General features: G+C 41.1%; 2 protein-coding genes across 2 annotated transcripts in view; both read right to left on the bottom strand.

The window, feature by feature from the left end:
• Nucleotides 1–3,677, bottom strand: part of uba1 (ubiquitin-like modifier activating enzyme 1) — a 298,897-nt gene extending 295,220 nt beyond the window's left edge. The window contains exons 1-2 of the mRNA XM_072581907.1: nucleotides 3,583–3,677; nucleotides 902–968 (exon numbers count right to left, since the gene is read on the bottom strand). Of these exons, the coding sequence (XP_072438008.1) occupies nucleotides 902–957 (56 nt within the window). The 5' untranslated portion in view covers nucleotides 958–968; nucleotides 3,583–3,677. The remainder of the gene's footprint in view (nucleotides 1–901; nucleotides 969–3,582) is intronic.
• A 7,148-nt stretch (nucleotides 3,678–10,825) lies between these two features.
• Nucleotides 10,826–23,110, bottom strand: part of traip (TRAF-interacting protein) — a 44,177-nt gene continuing 31,892 nt past the window's right edge. The window contains exons 11-16 of the mRNA XM_072581911.1: nucleotides 21,169–21,257; nucleotides 20,575–20,730; nucleotides 19,572–19,617; nucleotides 16,549–16,662; nucleotides 15,045–15,095; nucleotides 10,826–14,531 (exon numbers count right to left, since the gene is read on the bottom strand). Coding sequence (XP_072438012.1) covers nucleotides 14,415–14,531; nucleotides 15,045–15,095; nucleotides 16,549–16,662; nucleotides 19,572–19,617; nucleotides 20,575–20,730; nucleotides 21,169–21,257 — 573 coding nt within the window. The 3' untranslated portion in view covers nucleotides 10,826–14,414. The remainder of the gene's footprint in view (nucleotides 14,532–15,044; nucleotides 15,096–16,548; nucleotides 16,663–19,571; nucleotides 19,618–20,574; nucleotides 20,731–21,168; nucleotides 21,258–23,110) is intronic.

The following is a 23,110-nucleotide window of genomic DNA, read 5'->3' on the forward strand; positions in this document are numbered from 1 at the left end:
CAGCAGGATGGCTCAGTGGTTAGCACTGCTGCCTCACAGCACCAGGAACTGGGGACCCAGGTTTTTGATTCCAGCCTCAGGTGATTGTGTGGAATTTGCACATTCTCCCTGTGTCTGCTTGGGTTTCCTCTGGGTGCTCTGGTTTCCTCTCACAATCCAAAGACGTGCAGGTTAGGTGAATTGGCCATGCTAAATTGCCCACAGTGTTCAGGGATTGTAGGTTAGGTACATTAGTCAGGGGTAAATGTAGAGTGATGGGTTTGGGCGAGATACTCTTCGGAGGTTCGGTATGGACCTGTTGGGCCAAAGGGCCTGTTTCCACACTGTAGAATTCCATAAAAAAGAAATCCTGGGAGATGTGGCATTCTTGAGTGTTAAACTAAACTACCGAGTGACTAAGCGTCAGCTCTCTGAATTAGAAGAGGCTGATTTATGTATGGCAAAAAGAATAGAAATAGGCCATTGGTCCTGCCAATTTACTACAATGCATACATCCATGAAAAATTCCTCTTCTCTTTCCATATCTAACTCTTCAAAATCCATCTTCTTCATTATATGCTTTCCTAACTTTCCATTAGATGTATCTACACTATTGGCCTCCACAACTCCTTGTGGTAACAAGTTACACATTCTTTTTTGAATATAGAAGATTTTCCTTTATCCCTTGAATTGTGTTTCAGAATCCTACAGGTAACAGGCCAGAACATAACTTAGTCACTAAAAACTGCCTGTCCTAACTGGAATCTATTGGTGACATCAAACAGTTATAAAGTAACAACACTCATGAGATCAGTCTTCTCTGTCTATTTGACTTATCTTCCTCACCTCTATCCACCCTCTCCTTTCGGTCAGTGAGTTTCTTTTGACCACAGCAATTTGCTATCCTTCCAAATATACTTACAATTGCCTGGAGTAGAGGCCTTCATCAATCTCTGTGGAACTTTCATCTGGATCCATGGTCTGTAGGTCTGAGGAAAATAAAAGGTAGATTCTACTAAATGTGAAACTTAACTGACCTCGACTTTCTGATGAAAGGAAGGAGGAAAGTTGCATTCATGTAGTACCCACTGACATAACAATGTGCAGGAGTGAGGGGCTCAATGGATAAAAAGATGAACTTGGGAAGCCCCATGGTTTTACTTACCGCTGGATTATCTTGCTTTTAAACCGAAAGTAAAATCTTGCAAATGCTTAAAATCTGAAATTAAAACTGAAAATGCTGAAAATACACAGCAGGTCATCTAGAAGTTGTTGCGCAGAGAGAAAGACAGCCAATGTTTCAGACCATGACCTTTAATCAGACCTAGGAAGTTTTGAGAAATAACAGGTTTTAAGTAAGTACAGGGTAGTGAGGAAAGCACAAAAGGAGAGCGACAGGTTGCTAGGAGGAAATAACAAAAGAGATAAAGGCATGAGGCAAAATAAGATGGTAATAATCAAGCCAAAAGGAAAATGAGAAGGTGTAAACAGAAATCAGAATTACCACCTTGCTGTCCAAAGCAATGGGACAGCGATCATGATCTGACATTATTTACCTCCACCTCCTCTTCTGTAAAACAAGAATGTGAGATTCCTTGAGCTTCAGTAGAACCATTTAGGAGGCTGGGGAAAGAGTGGTCAAAGTTGGAGGGAGAACAGAGAATTAAAATGACAGAGGATACACACAGGCAGTGCTAGCTGGTGAAGCTAGGCGTTGGTGAAAAGCTGGACCTGTGCCTGTGAGCAAATGCTGTGCTGGATTGCTGTTTGTGATCCAGATTAGTACAGACCCTTCAAAGGAAAGGTGGACAACCAAAACATAATCAGTCAGCAAGACTGTTCATGATGGAACTGCTTTTAAGTCAGTTTCCAGACCAGATTGTCAAAAGTGAAGAATTGAAATCACTTGTGATTTTTAAAAAGAAATTTGATGACCCATTGTGTCATCAAGCTTTGTGTTTGGGGGGGTGGGATACTTGAGAAATCTGTTGGATGTGTCATGATCGCTTCTGCTATTTGATGTACTCTGTGGGGGCAAACAATCATAATTTGTTACCCATATTTGCCTCCCATTAATTCTGAATGTTAGAGTATAGTTTTTTTTATGTGCATAGTGTTGTATAATGAAGTTTGTTTAAAATCATAGAATCTTATGGAATTATTCTCTGGGAAGTACCTGGGATCTGAAACTTTGTCAACTTTAAAAAAGAAGTTATAGTTCCTCATCAGATCATAACATAAATTTGGTGGTGTGGTCTGGGATCATGAAAGGTCACAGTGCTTTTGATTGTGCTGGCGGGGTTGGGGGGGGTATAAGCGCTAGGTGAATACAAATCTTCGAGTATAACCCAGCCAGCTGTTTTGTCAAAATAAAGAACGGCTTTTCTTTTTAAAAAGCCTGCAAGGATCAGAAACATACTGTCTGGGGGTATGAGGAGAATTCAACCATGGTTTTCAAAAGGCAATTTAACAGTAATCCTGAGAGGATGTTCCCAGGGCTGCAGGAAAGGGACCAGCTGTCTCGATCCTACAGAGACAAATAAACTTCAGATGCTGGAATCCAAGGTAGACAGGCAGGAGGCTGGAAGAACACAGCAAGCCAGGCAGCATCAGGAAGTGGAGAAGTCAAAGTTTCGGGTGTAACACAGAGAGCTGTCAGAGATCCTAAGGGCTGCACGGCCTATTTCTGATCAGCAACCATTCAATAATTCAGATGCATCCAACCAGAGTTGACCACTATATTGTGAACAGTTACAAATCGGTGTTGCTACATTTCAACACAATTAATATTTGAAGATCCAATACAGATGAACGTACAGGATTCAAATGCAAGTTGGCAACAAAACAAAACCCCGAAAAATCCCCTGTACATTTTGTTTCGTTTTCCTTCTGAGACACGATGGGTCGAATGGCCTCTTTCAGTTTTGCAACAATTCTGTTACAACACATCACATTAGTCAGCAACTACCAGTGTAACTTTCCGTCAGGATGCTCAATCCTGGGGAGTGGGACTAGGGAAGCGAAACCATTTGCCAATTTCATTCGATAATTAAATTGAAGAAATCTGCAGACGGGTCGATTATTTCACTTCCAATTAATTCACGGAAGTTCAATACTGATTCAGTATATCAAGAACTGAAAAGAGTGACTGGTCTCCCTCTCTCACACAAAGCAATCACTTTAACTGGTGCGACTATTTCAGCTCAATAGTTCTCCTCTTTGTAAATAAAACTATATTTTTTTGGGGGGGGGGGAGCGGGAACCAATCAACCAAATTTCAATGACAATTTCTCTTTATAAATAAAAATGTCACTCGCTCCTACAACAACGAACTGCCTCTGTTTTACGTTTGGGAACGTCTGTCTCAGTCCATGAGGAAGGAATTTAATTCCTAAACAACATTCAAGCCGAAATTCTGGTTCCAAATTTGAAATCTCAAAAATACATCTTTGGTCAGCTGGTTGATTTTATAGTCAGCTTCAGTGCAGCCTCAGGTAACCTCAGCTTGCCACCCCCAGCGATTGCTTACAGCACTGTAGCATAACGTTTGACTACAGCACAGATGTTAGTGGTTGCACCAACATACACCGAACGCTAACATACCTTGGCTTGCTCTGTCACTTGAGTAAGTCGCTCCTCTTCTGCGGGCGATACAATGACTTGCTCCGCTCTCATTCAATGACACCGGCTCGACTTGAAACAGCAGAGCAATGACAAGAGGGAGTAAACAAAAGCTTCCGGCCACATTCTTACCTCTTTAAAAGGGCAACAGAGTCGACTCTTGACAGTGCCCTGGTTCACACTGGACAAGAGTGGGATGTGTTGAGAACAGGAACGGGAACTAGCTGGTTAGAAACAGATTATTCCCCACAAAAGCGGGTGGAGGGTCTGTGAGGCAGAGGCTGAGGGGTGACCTTATAGTGTTTTATAAAATCATGAGGGGCATGGATAGGGTAAATAGACAAGGTCTTTTCTCCAAGCTGGGGAGTCCAGAACTAGAGGGCATAGGTTTAAAGGTGAGAGGGTAAAGATTTAAAAAAGGCCTGAGGGGCAATTTTTTCACACAGATGGTGGCGCATGTATGGAATGAGCTGCCAGAGGAAGTGGTGGAGGAGGCTGGTACAGTTAAAACATTTAAAAGGCATATGGAAGGGTACATGAAGAGAAAGGATTTAGAGGGATATGGGCCAAGTGCTGGCAAATGGGACTTGATAAGTATAGGAAATCTGGACCCCTAAGGGCCTATTTTTGAGCTGTATAACTCTATGATTCTGTAATACTAAAGTCATAGAGTCATAGAGATGTACAGCATGGAAACAGACCCTTCGGTCCAACCCGTCCATGCCTGCCAGATATCCCAACCCAATCTAGTCCCACCTGCTGGCACCCAGCCCATATCCCTCCAAACCCTTCCTATTCATATACCCATTCAAATGCCTCTTAAATGTTGCAATTGTACCAGCCTCCACCCCATCCTCTGGCAGCTCATTCCATACACGTACCACCCTCTGCGTGAAAACGTTGCCCCTTAGGTCTCTTTTATATCTTTCCCCTCTCACCCTAAACCTATACCCTCTAGTTCTGGACTCCCCAACTCCAGGGAAAAGACTTTGTCTATTTATCCTATCCATGCCCCTAATAATTTTGTAAACCTCTCTTAGGTCACCCCTCAGCCTCCGACGCTCCAGGGAAAACAGCCCCAGCTTGTTCAGCCTCTAAAAGCCCTAAGTAAAACAGTTGGCAGGTGAAATTTCTTGACATAAACCATTGGGAGATTCTAGAGTTCATTTCAGGACAGTGCTTCAGGTAAAAATGAAAGCCTCAGTTTTCACCTGTCGGTGTTGGGATGTAATATGAGTTTTTATTGAGGGGTGGGGTATTGTATTCAACTTGATGGCATTGTATAGTTGGTTGGCAATTAGGTTAAAAACAAGCCACATGCTAAAATTCAAACTAACATTGAATAGGTGAATGAGGGATAAGGGAATAATGGGACAGAGGTCCAGCATACTGAGTAAATAAGGGGCAATTTTCTGGGCCAGACTGACTAGACTGAATGGCCTATTCCCATTCTTTATTTCCCGGAGTTTGGAAGATGTTATGATTTAGAGGAAGGTTGTTCCCAAAATCTGGTGAAGGGCACAAACTCGGCTGATTTTCTAGTTCATGCATTGTTGGATTATTGTCTTTGTGGTTGAAACACTAAATGGAGGCCATGTCCATGCTTCATGATTCATGAAATCACTGAATTCTCATTATGATCTGACAACTACCTTCATCATATAGCTGTGGAGCGGGATCATATGACCCAGAATTTACAGAAGAAGGGTCACTGGACTCGGAATGTTGACTCTGCTTTCTTTCCACAATGGCTGTAACACCTGCTGAGTTTCTCCAGACATTTCTGTTTTTGCTTGTGATTTCCATCGCCTGCAGTTCTTGTTATTATGAAGATATCATTGCCGCTTTAAGAGGTGGAGCTTACTATGAGACCAAAATCCAATTTATTTTTGCTTTGAGACGGGGGAGGAAACCGAAAGTGAAAGTGAAATTTAGATTTTAGACTCCGAATAATTTTGCATTTAAACTTATTTGAAACGTATAGCAGAGGGTTCTGGATCAAATGGGAATGCTTTCACCCTGTGTTTATTTTAAAGCCAGACCGGAAAAGTCGAGCCTAACTGCTGTTGTCCCTGAAATGCAGTTTCCTGACACTTTTATTAACTTTCTGCTTTGTGCGTTGCGCCAATGTCCACACTACAGAGATATGCAAATCGACTGCCATTGATCTGTCTCCCTGTCGACTGTTTGGTGGCTTTTCTCAATGAATTCCTTCCCACAACCGCAGCTCTGCTGAGTTTTAACATTTGCACTGACTCCAGGACCCTTTTGGCTTTATCAATTTATTAGCTGGAACTACACTTAGGCACCCTTGATATGGATATTCATATGTCCCTATAGATGGGTGACACCAAGATTGGTGATATAGTGGACATTGAAGATGATTATCTAAGATTACAATGAGATCTTGATCGACTGGGTGAATGGGCTGAGGAGAGGCAGATAGAGTTTGATTTGGTAAATAAAAGGTACTGCATTTCAGTAAAACAAACGGGGGCAGGATTTATACAGTTACAAGTAGGTGCTTGAGTAGTGTTGAAGTACAGGGAGACTTAGGGATTCAGATACATACATATGCTTCACATATAGATAGGCTGGCGAAAGTGAGTACTGCAGATGCTGGAGATCAGAGTCAAGATTAGTGTGGTGCTGGAAAAGCACAGCAGGTCAGGCAACATCCAAGGAGCAGGAAAATCGAGTTTCAGACAAAAGCCCTTCATAGGGAATGAGTCTGGGAGCCTCCGGGTGGAGAGATAAATGGAAAGGGGGTGAGGCTGGGGGTGGTGAAGGAAGCTGAGAGCGCAATAGGGGATGGAGGTAGGGGGTAAAGGTGATAGGTTGGATAGGAGGGTGGAGTGGATAGATGGGAAGGAAGATTGACAGATGGGACAGGTCATGAGGGCGGTGCTGAGCTGGAAGGTTGGAACTGGGGTAAGATGGGGTGAAGGGAAATAAGGAAACTGGTGAAGTCCACATTGATGCCCTGGGGTTGGAGGGTCCCAAGGCGAATAATGAGGCATTCTTCCTCCAGGCGTCGGGTGATAAGGGAGTGGCGATGGAGGGGGCCCAGCACCTGCGTACCCTCGGCAGAGTAGGAGGGGGAGTTGAAGTGTTCAGCCACGGGGCTGTGAGGTTGGTTGGTGCAAGTGTCCTGGAGATGTTCTCTAAAGCGCTCTGCGAGTAGGTATCCTGTCTCCCCAGTGTGGAGGAGACCGCAACGGGAGCAACGGATACAGTAAATGACATGTGGAACTACAGGTGAAACTTTGATGTGAAAGGCTCCTTTGGGACCTTGGAGGGAGGTGAGGGGGGGGGGGGGGGGGAGGTGTGGGTGCAGGTTTTGCAATTCCTGCGGTGACAGGGGAAGGTGCCTTGGTGGGGGGATGGGGGAGAAGAACAGTAGTTTGTTAGGGGGTGTGGACCTGATGAGGTCGTCGCGGAGGGAACAGTTTTTGCGGATAGTGGTGGGGAGGGAAATATATCCCTGGTGATGGGGTCCGTTTGTAGGTGGCAGAAATGGCAGATGATGATGCGGAGGTTGGTGGGGTGGAAGGTGAGGACCAGGGAGGCTCTGTCCTTGTTGCGGTTGAAGGGCTGCGGTTCGAGGGCAGTGGTGCGGGAAGTGGATGAGATGCGCTGGAGGGCACCATCAACCACGTGGGAAGGGAAATTGCGATCTTTAAAGAGAGGCCATCTGGTGTGTTCAGTGGTGGAACTGGTCCTCCTGGGAGCAGATGCGGTGGTGGCAGAGGAATTGGTAATAAGGGATAGCATTTTTGCAGAAGATAGGGTGGGATTAGGTGTAATCCAGGTAGCTGTGGGAGTCAGTGGGTTTGTAGAAAATGTCAGTGTTGAGTTGGTCACCGTTAATGGAGCTGGTGAGGACCAGGAAGGGGAGGGAGGTGTCAGAGATGCTCCAGGTGAATTTAAGATTGGGGTGAAATGTGTTGGCGAAGTTGATGAACTGTTCAACCTCCTCGTGGGAGAACGAGGCGGTGCCGATGCAGTTATCGATGTAGCAGAGGAAGAGGTGGGCAGTGGTGCCCGTTTAACTACGGAAGATAGACTGTTCCAAGTAGCCAACAAAGAGACAGGCAAAGCTGGGGTCCATGTGGGTTCCCATGGCTACCCCTATTGTTTGAAGGAAGTGGGAGAATTTGAAGGAGAAATTGTTGAGGGTGAGGACCAGTTCAGCCAAATGAATTAGTGTGTCAGTGGAAGGGTATTGATGGGGACGTCGGGAGAGGAAGAAATGGAGGGCTTGGAGGCCCTGGTCATGGCAGATGGAGGTGTAGAGGGACTGGATGTCCATGGTGAAGATAGGCATTGGGGGCCAGGGAAACAGAAGTCTTGGAGGAGGTGGAGGCATGGGTGGTGTCCCGGATATATGTGGGGAGTTCCTGGACGGGGGGTATAGGATAGTATCAAGGTAGGTGGAGATGAGTTCGGTGGGGCAGGAGCATGCTGAGATGATGGGTCGGCCAGGGTGGTCAGGCTTGTGGAACTTGGGTAGGAGGTAGAATCGGGCAGTGTGGGATTCCTGAACTATGAGGGTGGAAGCTGTGGTTGGGAGATCCCAAGGGGATGAGGTTGTGTATGGTCTGGGAGTGTCTGATTACAGATTAACATTTGCATAGACCTAACATGCAAAAGTCTCCATTCATAAAACATCCGAAAAATATGATGTGGAGATGCCGGAGTTGAACTGGGGTGGACAAAATTAAAAATCACACAACACCAGGTTATAGTCCAACAGGTTTATTTGAAAGTTGTAGCTTTCAGAGCGATGTTCCTTCAGTTACCTGAAGGAGCAGCGCTCTGAAAGCTTGTACTCCCAAATAAAGCTGTTGGACTATAACTTGGTGTTGTGTGACTTTTAGCTTTATCCTAAAAATACAGACACTTCTCAGGACCTTTGATAATTTTGAAAATTTGAGTCACATCGGGTGACATATCAGACAGATGACCAAAAGCTTAGAGATAGTTTCAAAGGAGGATCTTCAAAAAAGATTTGTAAATGTATGACGAGGTTAGGAAAGGCAATTCAGAGTGTGTGGAGAATTGGAGATGCTGTGGAAGTGCTAGTGTTGGACTGGGGTGGACAAAGTCAAAAATCACACAACACCAGGTTATAGTCCAATAGGTTCAGTTGAAGCCGCAAGTTTTCAGAGCCCCTCTCTTTCCTCAGGTAGCTAATTGGAGATGCACAAGAGGTCAGAATGCAGCTTTAAAAAGTTGTGAGACAAGACAAATGACTTTATTAAGAATAAAAAAAACCCCATGGTATTATGGCATGACAGGAACCATTTTCAAGTGTTGTAGTTTATCCTTGTTTTCAAATCTCTCCTGAGCCTCATCCCTCCAATTCTCTCAAATCTCCCCATAACTGAAAAATATCTGCACTCTAATTCTAGCTGCTTGATTTTAACTCTTCTATCAGTGGCTATGCCTTCAGCTTTCAGTTCTGGAAATTTCTCTCTCAATCTCTCTACCTCCATCTCATCCTTTAAAATGCATGCTCACACCTACCTAACCAGGGATTTGATTAATTGCCTTTAAAATCACCTTGTATGGTTCAGTGTCAAATTTTGTTTGGTAAGACTCCTGAGAAGTGCATTGCTAAGGTTTTCTGTGTTAAAAGGACTATTTAATGCAAGTCTATTCACTGGGTCAGTTTTTTTTGATGTGAGCTAGAGGAACAGCATCTCATTTTCCACTTAGGCACCCTGCAGCTTCTAGGACTCAATGTTGAATTTATCTATTGTGAATTCAGATTGTGAGCACTATCTTCGACTACGACTACAACTCCATTGTGGCATGTCTTAATTGTCTCTTGTTGGATTTGCTTTCAGCTGACGAACCCATAACCTCCTTTCCACACCTATTTATATCTCGATTGCTACCGTCACTAGTGCTCACCTTTGTCTTTTGCTCTCGGCACCCTCATCATCCTTTCCACTTGCTCTTCCTGTCAACAGAATTAAAACACCATTTCCCAACCCCTTTCCGTTCTGAAGAGTCACATTAGACTTGAAACATTAACTCTGTTTTTCTCTCTCCAAGTTGCTGCTGGATCTGTTGACTTTCTCCAGCATTTTCAATTTCTTTTTCAGTTTGAACTCATTTGTCTTGATCTATGTACTGATAAGCTGCTATTAGATTTGACCTTCCCAGTTCCTCACTGTGCTCATTGAGCACAGCAATTGTGTAGGTTACAGCAGGTAAGGAGGGAAACAAATGGAATTTTGGCACTTATTGCCTAAGAAAAGGAGTATGAACATAGGGAAGTGTTGCTGCCACTACAAGGCGTTAGTGAGTTTGAACCCAGAGGATTGAGTGCAATTTTCAGTCCCCTTGAAGAGGGATGTAGTTATATTTGCGGCAGTTCAGAGGAGGTTCACCAGATTGATTTCTGAGATGAAAGTCTTGACTTATGAAGAGAGATTGAGTAATTTAGGTCTATACTCTCTGGAGATGAGAGGAAATGAGGGATCTAATTGAGGTGCCTAAGATGCTCAAGGGGATTGACAAAACAGGAAAGATGTTTCCTCATGTGGAGCGATCTTGAAAACAAGGTCATAGTTTTAGGATAAGGCGTAGCTGATTTGAAAATAAATTACTTCACTGAACGTGTTGTAAATCTATGGAATTCACTATCTCACAGAGTGTGGTGAATGCTGGGACATTGAGTAAATTTAAGGAGTAAGATAGATTTTTTTTTCAGATTAGACTTACAGTGTGGAAACAGGCCCTTCGGCCCAACAAGTCCACACCGACCTGCCGAAGCGCAGCCCACCCATTCCCCTAAATTTACCCCTTACCAAACACTACGGGCAATTTAACATGGCCAATTCACCTGACCCTGCACATCTTTGGATTGTGGGAGGAAACCGGAGCACCCGGAGGAAACCCACGCAGACACGGGGAGAACGTGCAAACTCCACACAGCCTGAGGCGGAAAATGAACCCAGGTCTCTGACGCTGTGAGGCAGCAGTGCTAACCACTGTGCCACCGTGCCGCCCCAATTTTTAATTAGCAGTTGGTTGAAGCGTTATGGAGAGTGGGAAGGAAAGTGGAATTGGAACCAAATTGTGACCAGCCATGAGTCTGTCAAATGGTGAAGCAGCCTTGAGGAACTGAATTGTTTACTCCTGCCCCTAGTTCTTATGTTAGTAGCCTGAATACTCCAACTGTTTATTGAAGAGACAACAAGAACGAACACAATTGAGTCAAAATATTTAATAGAGTCAGGTACTGTACAATAAACATACATAAATAATCCAATACATTGATGCCCAAGACATAAACCTTCAGCTTTTTTAACTAGCAATTGTACACAAAACCAGATTCATCATTGTAATGAACCACAAAAAATCACCACAAAACTATTCAGAACTGTTCAGAAATTAGTGGAAGTACAAGTATGTCAAAAAGTTAACTTAACAGTGGAGGAAGGCTATGCTAATTGTCATCGGAGCTCAAACAGTGGACTGGATAGCAAAATGGCTGCAATCAATTCAAGGTGGTCAGTTTTTTAACCCATCACACAGAAGTCAGTCATTTAGTCATTCAAGTCTAGAAATCCTATTTAAATAATAAACTCAATTCATCAAAAGATTTTCACCTGGTCTTTGAGTATTTGGCACAGGCTGCTATGTGCACAGGATATTGGTGAAAATGCCCTGGTTCGGCTTCTGCACAAGTTACTAAATATACAAAAATCATGTTTTATACATTTGACCATGATTCACATGTTGTGCTAATGGTCTGTGTTTGCAAACACATTTCCCATGCAGCTGTTACCAGATTCCTTGATTCATTTACTTTTAGTATCAAGCAATAGGAATTCAGGACCAGGTGAAATAGATTGTAAAGTCACTCTGAGAAAGAGTTTCAGATAAAGGGCTTGAGACAAACACCCAATACAAATCATACCAGAGAATTCATCTAATCTCAAAACAAACATCACTAACAGAGAGGAAACAAAGCTTGTGCCATCAAATTCAACCTATAATTACTGTCAATTTCAAATTCACTAACTACTCGACCTAAGCCAAGCATATTTCAGATCCAAAACACAATGTAGGGATGTTTCACTCAAATAAAATCGATTCACTGCCAAAGCTCACTGGGTAACAGCAGTAGATACTAAATATTAATAATTTCTTTATAGACTGTCAAATCGGTTTTCAGTAATTCCAATGGGCTAATTTGAAATCTTTGTACCACAGCCCATTTAAACTCAATCTGAAGAAATCTTGATCAAAGTCAGCCTTTCTGGCTAAAGTGGTTCAGGATTAGAGGATTAAATTGTTGTTGTGCTCACTGATATGATTTTTAAAAAAATGGCAGGAGATATGGAACTGAAAAGGTTTTGATGGACGACATCTTTAATTTATTTTACCAGCTGGCTAGAATCAGGAAATTCAGGCATGATGGGCCAAGAGGCTGCTTTCTGTGATTTCTCATGCTTCTAATGTAGCGATGAAAGACCAGACAGCATTTTGACATTTAATAATAAGTTCCACTGGTATCTGTCTCTTTCACCAAATTGAAATGGAGAGAAACCAGCTGGATAGTCAGAGACATCCCACACAGAAGTAAAAAGTTGTTTTTAAAACTGCATCCCATTTTGATAAGAACACAAAATAAAACCCAAATGGAAAATCTCATCTAAATCAGGAATAATTACAGAATAAAAGACAGTTTCAACTAAAAACCCTGATTACTTTTCCAATGTAAAGGATAAATTACCTTTGATTTCCAATTACAGTATTAATACAAGATTTAGGAAGCAATTCATGGTTCATAGGAGTTAACCTTCTTATTTTTCATTAATCGGTTTTTGAATAAGTGCTATATTTATGAAGGGCTTTAAAAATATTTAATATTATCCTAAGATTACAACAGCTGGAAGATTTTAACCTTATTAGATACACTTGCTGCCTACAATTTTTAAAGAGGTAGTCTCATCAAGCAGGACCATTCTTTTGAAATCAAAGGCATCCTCAATCAAAAGTTAAAAATGGTAAGGAATTAGCCACAGTCTGCAAAGGATGAAAGGCATTTTCTCTCCATTTGAGACAATTGTTTGTATATAGTTTGATGGACACTGCTTTTTTGGCACAGTGAAGAAGCAGATATCCTGAATTATCACCTTAAGAATTATGGTTACATGTTACAGCGAAAGTTCAGCACTTGCATAAGCAAAGATTGACTGAAAAACAAATGACTGAGCCTGACAATGCAAAGAGATGAATGAACATACAAGCTCCAAGAAGTGTTGAGCCTGCCTTTGTGCTGTTGGCTTTCTCTAGAAATGTTTGTTCAGTATCTGTGTGCACCATCAGGTCATGCTTAGGAACCTGCCCCAGCCAGTTTCCTCAATGCCATCGGTTGTCATATTGAAAGAAAATAGAAACAAAACTGGATCATTACTACAGTCTAACAAGTGGCCTCTACAAAAGTCATTTCACATTACGTTAGGACTTGAGAAACAACCGCTAAATCAGTACGTATATTAAGTGTAGACTACAGTACAGAGAAGTGAGAGCTTACAGGTAAATGGCAATGACCCATAGAAAGGTGGAGATGTTTGATATCACAGTAAGTTACATGAACTGACTACTTTTGCTGTGTGTTTGTAACATTAAAATGACAAACAATTCAAACTCTGCCACCAGCCAGGAGTCTTATGGTGATTGATGTGACACGTGCCACCAAATTGTACACTGATGTGTACAAAGTTAGCCTCTTATTTCAAAACGGTGAAAACGTCGCAAATATAAAGAAAAACAATTTTGTTCAAAATGATACTGAAACCTAATAGCCAGTGACAGGAATCTGAAGACTCCAGACACTACTGCACCTGGTGTTGAACAGACATTTGTATTGAAGAGTCACTGGCATATTATTGTCAACAGGCTGTTCCATCTGTGACTCAAATGGGGAGGTTAACTCAGCCCAGGGATTCAGATGATCCAGAAACAAACATAGGAAGCCCTTCACTAGGTAACCATGAGCTAAACCCTTGGACTCGATTAACTTCAAATCCAACCAGACTTTTTGAATGTAAGTCACTGCTAACAACGTCAATTCAGCATGAAATGGGCTGGGACTGGCTCAGAAATATTTCTTGCAATAAGTTGCTTCAATTTAAGTTTGGATAGTTTCAAAAGTTACAACCTCATAAATTCCTACTTTAAAGCCACTCCAATTTGGCACTGGCATTCAGGGAAGGGCCCACTCAAGCCAACAGGAAAATGTCACACTTGTACAAATAAATAATGGTCGCCTGATACAGCGCAGAGATACACTCTTCACCTAACCCATGCTATACTTGACTTAGGGCGTTTGATGCTGGGTGAATAAGGTGTATTCTCCAGTACAAATACCTCACAAGCATGAGGTAAAGCCAAAGCAATATCTGTCAATATTCATAATACGAGATCTAATTTCAATCAAAGTTTTTCCACTGTTTACAGTGTCACCTTTTGTTGAGTAGGAGTTTTATTTAACATCATGATGATTCCTCCTTTTCGGAATGCCAATAAGTTAATGCTGTCAGGGATTAGGGTAACATCAGTAGGCTGCCTGGAGCTGAAATGGTTCAAACATTGTGAAGAATAACAGGGCTTTTTGACCTTGGGACTATTGACTTAAACAACCCTGTAGTATATTTAGCTTGTCTGTCAGTTAGTGCAGGCCAGCTGCATTTTTCTAGTATGGTTTCAGACACTGGTGTTAACATTAACATGCTACTGCAGACCTGGCATTCAGTTCAAGGTCAAGTTGCATCCCTGAAGTTCCCGAATCAAATCAGGAAATCCTCCAACTTGTGCTGCTTGCAAATAGAGGGCTTGACAGCTGTCCGAGACACCTTCTTCCTCTTTGCCTTTAATGGCAGTGGTCGAATTTCAGTCATTTTGGTCTGAAGGAGTGTTAAAGAAAAACAATTTTTTAAAACAAAAATGCAATATTTTATAAAGCTATTATTTCCTTCTTGGTATTGTTGAAATGACACATACGACTTGTCCACCAGGAGAATGAAGTCTTCTGGATTAAAAGTTCCTGACTAGAACACAATCAAACATAGTGGTTGATAAGAATTGAAAAATATTTTAAATTATCAACTCAGATTTTTCACCATTTCCCTGTCTCACCCCCTCTGCCTGTGATGACAAACTATTTGCTCAATATCCATACTTAGTGGAGCCCCGATTCCCACATATTCTGTCTCCTCGCCACTGATTCCATCCTCCCACTTTACTGTCTGACTGACGAGATGGTTTGCAATTTTGTGGCCAACCTGGAGCCAAGTTTCAGTCTCTACGTCCTCTCTCGCACAAAGTGTGCTGAGCTCCATCATTCATCAGATGCCCCATCTCTGCCCATCTATTTCATTTCACTCACACAAACAACTTGAAAATCCAGCAAAGGATACAGGTTCGATAAACTTAGTTCTTCCCCCCATTCCATCGAAGCCAGTCCGCACCTAAGGGGACAAAGCAAATTCAAAGAAATTAATACTGGGTTGGATTTTGGGTAAAAAAGGTGAGGTTATGGAGGACTGAACTGGACAGAAACTTCCTAACTCTGCACAGAGCACAGTTAAATGGCAAAATTTAAAAGCTTCTATCTGATTTGCTTTAACCCGTAAACTGAACCACATGTGTTTTACTGAGAGGTTCGACATTCAAACACAAAAGAACATAAAGGCCTGGTGCTTACCCAACAGCTACTCATGAAACATGTCAGAGAAAGTGGGCATTTACTCATTCAATTTCTAAGTACATTTTTGTTTTAAAAGCATGATTAAATCTTAATTACTAGCAACTAACCTCACTGGTTTGAATATCAGCTTTTAGAATGGAATCATATTCCTCCAGCTTTTAATTATTTCTGGGGATTAAAATATGTTAATTTTCTATTTCTTCTAATACTTTCAATCCCATTTTCCCTTTCCTCTCTATTTTGCTTTCAGCACATGATTTTACATTGTACCAAATATTCTAATAACACTTTCTGGTTTAGATTGTGTGTGCCTGATTTTCCAATCTATTTAGTTGAGCAGAAACTCCCCGGGTGCCCAGGTTTCCGACTGCTTGTGGACTGTACACTGTCCTGATTGGATAACCTCAAACTGCAGTGAAAGACTCTCAGCAATTCTATGGGCCTGTATGTGCAAAATGAAGAGTAAGTGTCTTGGTTAGCTTTGCAAACTTTGAGCCATTACAAGAGTGACACACCAATTAAAAAAAAACTGAAGAAAGCATCTGCACCCAGCCTGCTTCTGAACAACAATTCTGAATTTAACAGGAGGCAGGGTGTGAAATTAAGGGATCTTAATTGATGTACTAAGATCTATCTCGATACAGTCTAATTCAAGCTGCCTTCTGGAGACGGTTGGTGTGACGTTTTGAGCACAATCGAAAAATAATGTGAAGCACTCCTGTATTCTAGACACTTTCTGAACCACCAGGTCAAAATTGGTGAGCTTGATCCCAAGGTGGATCACCTCAGGATTTAAACTCAGAACCAGGTGGGTGCTCAGTGAGTGCTGATACCCAAACTACCTCCCTAACCTCTGATCAGTCATCCAGGCTGTTACTGCTCCTATCTTAGATTTTTATCATTTTTTGTATGGATATTCCTCCTGCATAACACGTTCATGAATTTATTATGTAAAAAACAAAATCGCTCTGAGGCAATAATGTCAAATAGTATTTCCTAAACAGCACAAAACCGTAAACCCCTCAATTCCACCCACCCCCAAATATCTACTGAACAATTAGAGAATTCAGACACAAGTCTAAACAAAAATGGTTAAGGTTAACAATAGTACAGTGTAACAAATATGTGATTTTCTCATTAGGTCTGAAGGAAGCTAGGCTCAGTTTGGTCCCCACAGCACATGAGAATAGGAAAGAAACAATCCCATCACTTACTGATCCTTGGTTCGTGTGTGGATTCAAGAAGCTGCCACAAGGTTTTTTTTGGAAGAGCATTGAGTTTTTGAGGAATGCTGGGAGAATATGATCATCCTCATCATTGTTCATTTTCTTAAAGATAAAAGAGAAGCTTTTTTAAGGTTGCTGCAATTCAGATCTGAATTGCTTGAGGTGAAGTCTCCACCTATCGCTTAACCAGATAAAGCCAATCAAATTGTCAAACTTAACTCATGTTCAGGTTGATAAAGTAAATGCTGAGTTTCAAATCTCAACTAGATGTTTCAGATTTTTATCCAGATTTTTAAAGTACATGTATCAGGTTGCCTTTCCTTCATACACAAACATAGTAATAATGACAATAACTTAAAGCGAAATACAGAATACCAGTTTCTAATAGGTTGGGAGAAGGCAGATGCGTCTTGGTCCAATCCATCAGGAGAGCTGTTTCCAACCTCACCAACAATTTTGTCTAATATTTGGGTTTATGATACTGAACATTACCATAGAGAGGCAACAATTATTCACAGTACAAGCTTTCATAGTGAGCCACATTTGTACAAATAAACACATTAAAAGTTTATTAAGGGACATTTTTACATTTGTATGTGTATAGTTTGAGTCAAGAATGACGACCCTGCTGGAACTCTGGCACAGATTTGTCAGGTTTCCCACAAAACAGAGATGGCAGAGTGGGTAATGCTGCTGGATTAACAATCCAGACACACGGGTTAATGCTACTAAAATTAGTGTACAGTGAAAAATGTTATCCAAGGTTGCAAAGAGGTCTTGATCAATTGAGTCATTATTGAACCAGTTGGGTTTTCCGACTGGTTTCGTCGTCATCAGTAGATTCTTAATTCCAGACTTTTTTTTGTATTGAATTCAAATTCCACCATCTGCCATAATTTGAACCCAGATTCCCAGAACATTAGCTTAGTTTCTGGATTAATAGTCTAATGATAATACCACTAGGCCATCGCCTGCCCTTTACAATTAATATCTAACTGCCATCTGAAACCGCCCCAGCAAATCAGAATTCAAGGACAATTAGGGATAAGTGTGATTTAAGGTGTCAACATTCAGATAGATTTGAAATATTTTAACATATATTTTGGAATTTTGCATTTTGATCTCATGACATTTGGGTTTTCTGCGTAATGGGTTTTAATGACCAATTTATAGGTATTTCTGTAGGCCTGATGATTTCTTTCCAAAAAAAATGATAGTTTGTGGAGGTCCGTGGAGATTTGCTTATATCGGGAGTGTTTCAGTGAACAAGCCTAAGATTTTCAAATAAAAGATCCTGGAATTTTTTTTGAGGGCTTACAAGAAATACCCATAGCTTGGGGACAAAAAAAACCTATTAGTTTCTGATTGGACAGCTTGGCAGAAGGCGGATTTATAAAGCAGCTGCTCCTGTGAAAAGGAGGTAATTTAAAATGGTCAAAAAATCTCAGCTAAGATCAGAACATGAATAACAGGCTTCAATGATGACTGCTAAAGTGGATACTTAAATATCACATAATAGCATCGAGACTCTTTATTAAGTATGACATATACAAAATTACATTGGTGGCAAGTATTTCATACAGTTACTGCTCCACATGTTGTATTTGTTTCAACAGCATTGCTATAAGTCAAAGCTCTTCAGATATGCTACAATTTGACTGTTTCGGTTTTTATTCTGTAATGAGATATCAGCATTGCTGGCTATACCAACATTTGCTGTCCACCTTTATTGCTGAAAAAAAGGTGGCGCTGAGCTGCCTTCTTGAACTGCAACAATCTTTGGGGTGTGGGTACTCCAAGGGATTTCCTTCATTTAATCCTAAATTTTGTGACAGAGTGGAACATAATTCCAATCAGGTTGGAGTGCGACTTTATTAATAATCTTATTTTTACAGCATAATAGCTGCTAATGGCCAAACATCCTGATACGACTCCCATTCTTGGTCTGTTATAAATCATAAACTATCTTATAATTTGCTCACAACCATTGTTGAAAAAGGAGCATTTTTGGCTGATGCTTGGTGATTAATATTCAAAACACCACCCATTTAGCATGAAGGTCCAAATACATTTTGTCTCAACACACCTTTGTATGCCATATTAGTTTCATTTTTGGGGTCACATGTCAGGTTCAAAATATGTCAGTAGTATGCAACAAATGACCTGAAATAACCTTACACAAACTGACACTGAATTTCAGACTCAGGCTGCGTACGCATTATACTCCTGAGGCCATTGTGCAAGTTGATGCATGATAATTACATGATAATATGAGCAATGGAATGCAAGCATATCTCAGAATGTCCTTAGACAGGGAAGAAATTGATCAGTTTTGAAGTGAATGTTGGATGGAAGTTAGGCATACTCACTTCTCGGAAAACCAATGAGGGTGCCAACAGAGGGAGTATACTGCCACCCTGTGGCCCCAGCAAGGAGCTTCACTAGGGCAGTAACACGATTTGCTTACAAGTGCTCCCGCTGAGCACAGAACTGCATTACATTTGCAAGATCACTGAACAAAGATTGATTCACGGAGTAATTATGACAAAGGAGGCCATTTGACCTATTGAGTTCATGCCCTGTTAACATTCATAGCTTTGAGTTTTGGTATCTTTCTGCCTTGTATTTTCAAATTAAATTTCACAGTAAATAGCAGATTCATTGATGACGGTGTTAACTTTGCAGTTAGTAATAACCAAGTATGATTTCCACGCATCAGTTAAAGGGCACTGATTAATGACTGTGTATTTATAGTAGGCTGCAAAAAACATTTAAAACTACGTTGTACAAAGTTCCAGGTGGTTAAAATTCCTATAATTTTGCTTGCTTGTTCTGGGTTCCAAAAACAGTCCTGCAATGATTCAACATTGCAACTAACCTTGACATACACCTGAACCTCTGATTAGATTACATGGCAATTGCTATTTATTTTCAAGACAATTTAGCAAATTCAATCGTCACAGGTAGAGTTGGAACAACTAGTTATGCAAAGTTTGTAAGTAAATACTCGCCTTTGATTTGTCCACTGATTTAGTAGACTGATTTAACCTTGGTAACCTACGAAATAGAAGGGGTAAGGTAGAAAAAAGACCAAATACAATTAGTGTGTCACATTAAGAAAAAGGTAATTTTGGTCTGGCTCAACACTGACACCTTTCAAAAAGGATTATACTGTACCTTACAAAAGCATAACAATCACATTGCCATTAGTACAACATGGAGCCTATAGAATCATGGGTATAACATGGTTTCCAATCATCAACTCGATCCTATATGTCTATTTTTGTGTTCCTTACCCAATTGCAATACCACTGTTGCAGATTGACAGTAATTTGTTTAGTTGTGGGAGCACCAACACAAGCTCCATAGCAAAGAGGGGGAAGATATAAATCAAGAGATTTGATGGTCTGATAGATTCAAAGTGAATGGAAACAGTGGATTATTGTTAAACAAATAATAAATCTGTTGCTGAATCTGAATAATTTGAATCCAGCTTACTAAAAGGTAATTTAGATTATAAATTACTTACTTACAGTGTGGAAACAGGCCCTTCGGCCCAACAAGTCCACACTGACCCTCCGAAGAGCAACCCATCCAGACCCATTCCCCTACATTTACCCCTTCACCTAACACTACAGACAATTTAGTATGGCCAATTCACCTAATCTGCATATCTTTGGACTGTGGGAGGAAACCAACGCACACACGGGCAAACTCCACACAGACAGGCGGGAATTGAACCCGGGTCTCTGGCGTTGTGAGGCAGCAGTGCTAACCACTGTGCCACCGTGTTGTGATGTAAATAGTGTGAATCCTGGTTAGATCCATGTTTATTAAGCAAAAATATATAACCACAACAATTTAAAGAATTATTAATTTGATGCATATTCTGAAATGATAGAATCAAACTATTTGAAATCCAAATACTGTAGTGACACAGCAGCCAGTTTACTCCCTAAAGATATGTTGACTTCAAGTCCAATCGTCATTAATGAACTATTGCATTGCACTTACCCAGCTGTATCCAGTTTTATTTTCTTCAACGAAGTACTGAGAGGTTTTGGAGGAACATGATCAGGGGTATCAAAGTCATATGTCAGAGACAGATCAATATCCTCTCCAACAGCTGGCTTGTGCAGTTTAGGGTATTGTAAATCCACGGGAGCAGGGCTGCAAGCACCAGAAATCATTTCAGCATTAGTTGACAATAATAGACCAACATCATTTGTGAAGCTAGCAAAAACTCACGTGTAGTGCTGTAACTCACAGGGCAGTGGACTGAGTGCTAGAACGTGGGATTAAACCGAAAGCTCTTTTCTGCTGGCATAGACACAATGGGCTGAATGGCCTCCATCTCCGCCACAAATTTTCCAAGTGACCTGCAGTGTCACTGAGGCAAACTGAAGAAGTCAGAAATACCTTCCCACAGCAATGAGCCCAGTAAAGGGAAAAATAATACATTTACGGTGCCAGCCCCAGGGACGGTATGCAACGTAGGACAGACACAAAAGAGAATGGGGAGAAACTCCAGGTTTCTTGAATAGGTATAAATCAAAAGCCACAAAATAACAGATATGGAACCTTGAGAGCAAGAATTGGTTCACCCACCTCTCGAAGATTAAGCGACTGATTGCCTCGTTGGTGCGGTTTGGCGTACTGAGGGACTTCTGGAGGAACTCCACCTTCTTCTTTAGGTTCTACAAAATGAATATTTCATATATTTATCAGAACTGGAAAGTGCAGTCTTCTGCAATATGGAGTGGGGAGAGGGGAAGTGTGTAGGATGAATTTAAGGGCAGAAGAAAAGGAAAATGAATTTTTTTAACGAAACTATGGTAGATGTGAATGGGGTTGGGGGACTTTGCCCTTTACGAAGTGAACAGATTCCACAATGAGGTTTTTTTAATTTAAAACAAAAATTGTGCCTACAGCCATGTTTCTCTGCCTAGAAAAGACCATGCTATTGACCTATGGATAGTATAATGTGTCACTGATGGTCATTTATTTTGACAATGAAATTGACTGGTTTATTTTAAATTTGTTAACGAATATTCAAATAACAAGTCATACAGTTGCAGACTAACATCCTGGGTATATCTTCAAGACAAAGGTTTGTAGTTGCTCATCAAATGTGAACTTAAACCACAGACTAAAGCACTAGTATGAGATGGAGGTCTTTACAGCTTCTCTGTGACATTGCTGAAGCTCTTTGAACAAAGAACAGGTCCTGCGACCCTTCCAAGTCAACAGTGACACATTTTGCCCTTCCACACTAAAACTGTCTTCACTTACAGGATCCGTATCCCTCTTTTTCCTTCCTACTCATGTATTTGTCTTGAATGCTGCTATTGTGTCTGCCTCAACCAGCATGTTCCAGGCACTCACCACCCATTGTGTGAAAAACTTGCCATGCACATCTCTTTTAAACTCCTTCCCCTCGCACCTTGAACTTGTGTCCCCGAGTTATTGACCCTTCAACCTTGGGAAAAAGCCTCAGAAGTTCCACTCTGTCCATGCCATTCACAATCTTTTATGGTCGCACCTCAACCTCCTGCGTTCCAGTGAAAACAAACCCAGTCTATCTAACCTTTCTTCATAGCTAAAATCTCCCATACCAGGCAACATATTGGTAAACCCTTTCTGTACCGTCTCCAAAGCATCAACATCCTATTGTGGTGTGGTGACCAGAACTGTACACAATATTCCAAAGTATTCTAACTAAAGTTTTATAAAGCTGCAGCAGGACTTGCCTATCCATATACTCAATACCTCTTCCAATGAAGGCAATCATGTCATTGGTCTTATCTACCTGCGTTGCCACTTTTAGGATCTGTGGATATCGATTATCCTAAAGGTTCTGTCGTTCACTGTATAATTTCCACCTGTACTTGACCTTCCAAAATGCATCACTTCATATTTGTCCAGAATAAACTCGATCTGCCATTTTTCTGCCCATGCTTCTGGTGGCATCTCATCTATAGGGTGTGACAAGTCTCAAAGACTCTGTTACAAATCAGAGTTTGCGACAGAGCCTCAAATTAAATCACACATGTAGCTGAGTGAACATCTTACAAGACTTGATAGTCAAAGCCCACTACATGTGAGAATGTAACCTATGAGGGAGGTGTAACAACATTAGCTCTTTGTGATCTAGATTAGATATTCAAATTGCTCACCTGTATTTTTTTTAATCTCTCTGAAGGCAGACAGAACAAGTGCTAGTTCTGGTGAGGTTGCGTTATTTGGTTTATTTCAATGCAAATGAACCAGCACAGCCACTGTTTTGATCAGATATCCTAGGTTTAGATGGGAAAACTTACCTTCAACTAATCAACAAAAAACAGTTTCTCCACATCAGTGGGTCCTTTTATTTGATAATCTAGATCATCCTTCTATTTTTAATCATGGCTCCAAGTTTCAGGCCTTAAGTAAATGTGTGTAATTTGGAAACCCTCCTATAATTTCATGCTCACCATCACTGAGACTAGATTCCAGATTTAGTAAGGAATTGAAATCCCACCAACCTCTGTGATGGCATTTGAGCCCACGT

The sequence above is a fragment of the Chiloscyllium punctatum genome, chromosome 12 (assembly GCF_047496795.1).
Source record: "Chiloscyllium punctatum isolate Juve2018m chromosome 12, sChiPun1.3, whole genome shotgun sequence".
NCBI lineage: Eukaryota > Metazoa > Chordata > Chondrichthyes > Orectolobiformes > Hemiscylliidae > Chiloscyllium > Chiloscyllium punctatum.